This window comes from Dendrobates tinctorius, unplaced genomic scaffold, assembly GCF_039654945.1.
Source record: "Dendrobates tinctorius isolate UK_male_01 unplaced genomic scaffold, ASM3965494v1 ptg000366l, whole genome shotgun sequence".
NCBI lineage: Eukaryota > Metazoa > Chordata > Amphibia > Anura > Dendrobatidae > Dendrobates > Dendrobates tinctorius.
In genome coordinates this window covers 1,473,562-1,476,709 of record NW_027362032.1, presented here as the reverse complement: position 1 = coordinate 1,476,709, position 3,148 = coordinate 1,473,562, and the positions used below count along the sequence as shown (strand labels likewise).

General features: G+C 37.5%; 1 protein-coding gene across 1 annotated transcript; it reads right to left on the bottom strand.

Annotated features, from left to right (window-relative positions):
- Nucleotides 1-1,087: 1,087 nt before the first annotated feature.
- Nucleotides 1,088-2,897, bottom strand: LOC141075632 (uncharacterized; the record flags this gene model as incomplete). The annotated part of the gene is made up of 1 exon (XM_073562737.1): nucleotides 1,088-2,897. A coding segment is annotated over one exon (1,560 nt), but the record flags the coding sequence as incomplete, so codon positions are not given.
- Between the last annotated feature and the right edge of the window lie 251 nt (nucleotides 2,898-3,148).

The window sequence follows — 3,148 nt, the reverse complement described above, 5'->3', positions numbered from 1 at the left end:
CATGGTATGCATTAGAAGAGGTCTGGGGACACGAGATGAAAACATAATTCTCCCTCTGTACAAATCACTCGTCAGACCACACTAGGAGTATTGTGTGTAATTTTGGACGCCGATGCTCAAGAAAGACATTACTGAACTTGAAAGGGTTCAAAGGCGGGCTACTAAAATAATAAATGGAGTTGGTTCACTACAATACCCAGAAAGGTTATCAAAATTAGGTCTATTCACTCTAGAAAAGAGAAGACTTAGGGGAGAACTAATAAATATGTTCAAGTATATCAGAGGGCAATACAGAGATCTCTCCAATGAACTGTTTGTACCAAGGACTGTGACAAGAACAAGGGGGCATTCTCTTCGTTTGGAGGAAAGACAATTTCTGCACCAGCATAGAAGAGGGTTCTTCACGGTAAGAGCAGTGAGGCTCTGGAGTTCTCTTCCTGAGGAAGTGGTGATGGCCAACTCACTGAATGAATTTAAGAAAGGAATGGATGCTTTTCTTGTGAGTAACAGTATAGAAGGTTACGAATAACAGAATATTATAGGTAGATGGTTGACCCAGCTTAGGGGAAGGAATTTTTTTCCCTATGGAGAAAATTGGCTTCTACTCTGTGGGTTTTTTGCCTTCCCCAGGATCAACAATGCAGAACAGCTGCACTAAAAATAGGCTGAACTAGATGGACATAAGGTCTTCCTTCAGCCTTCAAAACTATGTTACTATGTTACTATGACTAAGAAGAGATGATTTCCTCACAAAACATTTCCCACATTCTGAAGAGGAGAAAGGATTCTCCCCCGTGTGAGTTCTTTGATGCTTAAACAAATCTGATTTCCAGTTAAAATACTTCTCACATTCTGAAAAGGAAAAAGGCTTCTCCCCTGTGTGTGTTCTTTGGTGCTTAATCAAATTTGATTTCTGGGTAAAACATTTCCCGCATTCTGAACAGGAAAAAGGCTTCTCGCCTGTGTGGGTTCTATGGTGACTAACCAAATCTGATTTCTGGTTAAAACATTTCCCACATTCTGAACAGGAAAAAGGTTTCTCGCCTGTGTGAGTTTTATGGTGAGTAACAAAATGTGATTTATGTGCAAAACATTTCCCTCATTCTGAACAGGAAAAAGGCTTCTCCCCTGTGTGAGTTCTTTGGTGCTTAAACAAATCTGATTTCTGGATAAAACATTTCCCACATTCTGAGCAGGAAAAAGGCTTCTCCCCTGTGTGAGTTCTTTGGTGCTTAAACAAATCTGATTTCTGGATAAAACATTTCCCACATTCTGAGCAGGAAAAAGGCTTCTCCCCTGTGTGAGTTCTTTGGTGCTTAAACAAATCTGATTTCTGGCTAAAACATTTCCAACATTCTGAACAGGAAAAAAAGCTTCTCCCCTGTGTGAGTTTTCTGGTGTGTAACAAAATTAGATTTCTTGTTAAAACATTTCCCACATTCTGAACAGGAAAAAGGCTTCTCCCCCGTGTGAGTTCTTTGGTGCTTAAACAAATCTGATTTCTGGATAAAACATTTCCCACATTCTGAGCAGGAAAAAGGCTTCTCCCCTGTGTGAGTTCTTTGGTGCTTAAACAAATCTGATTTCTGGCTAAAACATTTCCAACATTCTGAACAGGAAAAAAGCTTCTCCCCTGTGTGAGTTTTCTGGTGTGTAACAAAATTAGATTTCTTGTTAAAACATTTCCCACATTCTGAACATGAAAAAGGCTTCTCCCCTGTGTGAGTTATTTGGTGTGTAACAAGATTCCCTTTATGGTTAAAACATTTCCCACATTCTGAACATGAAAAAGGCTTCTCTCCTGTGTGAGTTTTCTGGTGTGTAACAAAATTAGATTTCTGGTTAAAACATTTCCCACATTCTGAACATGAAAAAGGCTTCTCCCCTGTGTGAGTTTTCTGGTGTGTAACAAAATTAGATTTCTGGTTAAAACATTTCCCACATTCTGAACATGAAAAAGGCTTCTCTCCTGTGTGAGTTTTCTGGTGTGTAACAAAATTAGATTTCTTGTTAAAACATTTCCCACATTCTGAACATGAAAAAGGCTTCTCCCCTGTGTGAGTTATTTGGTGTGTAACAAGATTCCCTTTATGGTTAAAACATTTCCCACATTCTGAACATGAAAAAGGCTTCTCTCCTGTGTGAGTTTTCTGGTGTGTAACAAAATTAGATTTCTGGTTAAAACATTTCCCACATTCTGAACATGAAAAAGGCTTCTCTCCTGTGTGAGTTTTCTGGTGTGTAACAAAATTAGATTTCTGGTTAAAACATTTCCCACATTCTGAACATGAAAAAGGCTTCTCCCCTGTGTGAGTTTTTTGGTGACTAAGAAGAGATGATTTCCTCACAAAACATTTCCCACATTCTAAACAGGAAAAAGGCTTCTCCCCTGTGTGAGTTCTTTGGTGCCTAACCAAATCTGATTTCTGGTTAAAAAATTTCCCACATTCTGAACAGCAAAAAGGTTTCTCCCTTGTGTGAGTTCTTTGGTGCTTATCCAAATGTGATTTCTTTGTACAGCATTTCCCACATTGTGAACAGGAAAATCTATTGTCTGTTATGTGAATTTTTTCATGTGTAAGACAAGTCTTTTCAAGAAAACTATTTCCATATTCTGAATATGAAAATAGCTCCTTTCCTTTAGAATCAATTAATTTTTTAATGCTTATATCGTGACTTTGATTTTTCTTAGTAGTTGGTAATGAACCAAAAGATGGGACCTGTTTCAAAGTATTAGATGACAGATCTTGGCTATGAAGGGATGATGGTATATCTGGAGTAATGGCATTAACTTCAATTGGGTCCTGTGATATCTCAAGATCATCAGATTTAAAAATTGAAGATGTCAGCGTTCCCTCTGATCTCCTGGTACAGTCATCTGCTAAAAATAAAACCAATTAATAATTTTGAATAAAATATCTTCACATTTTATACTTTTGAACATTTCTACTTAAGCTGTCCATAAAAAATACAAGCTTTTTAAAAATACTGAATTATTCTCCAAGACAATGACAGTTCACAGTCTAATCGAAAGCCTCATAGCATGAACCATCGCATCATGGTGCTCAATGGTTTGTTCATTCTGCTTCCCAAACATGGAATAAAAAGCCACCAAACAATGTTATATAGGCGAAAATTATACCAATAA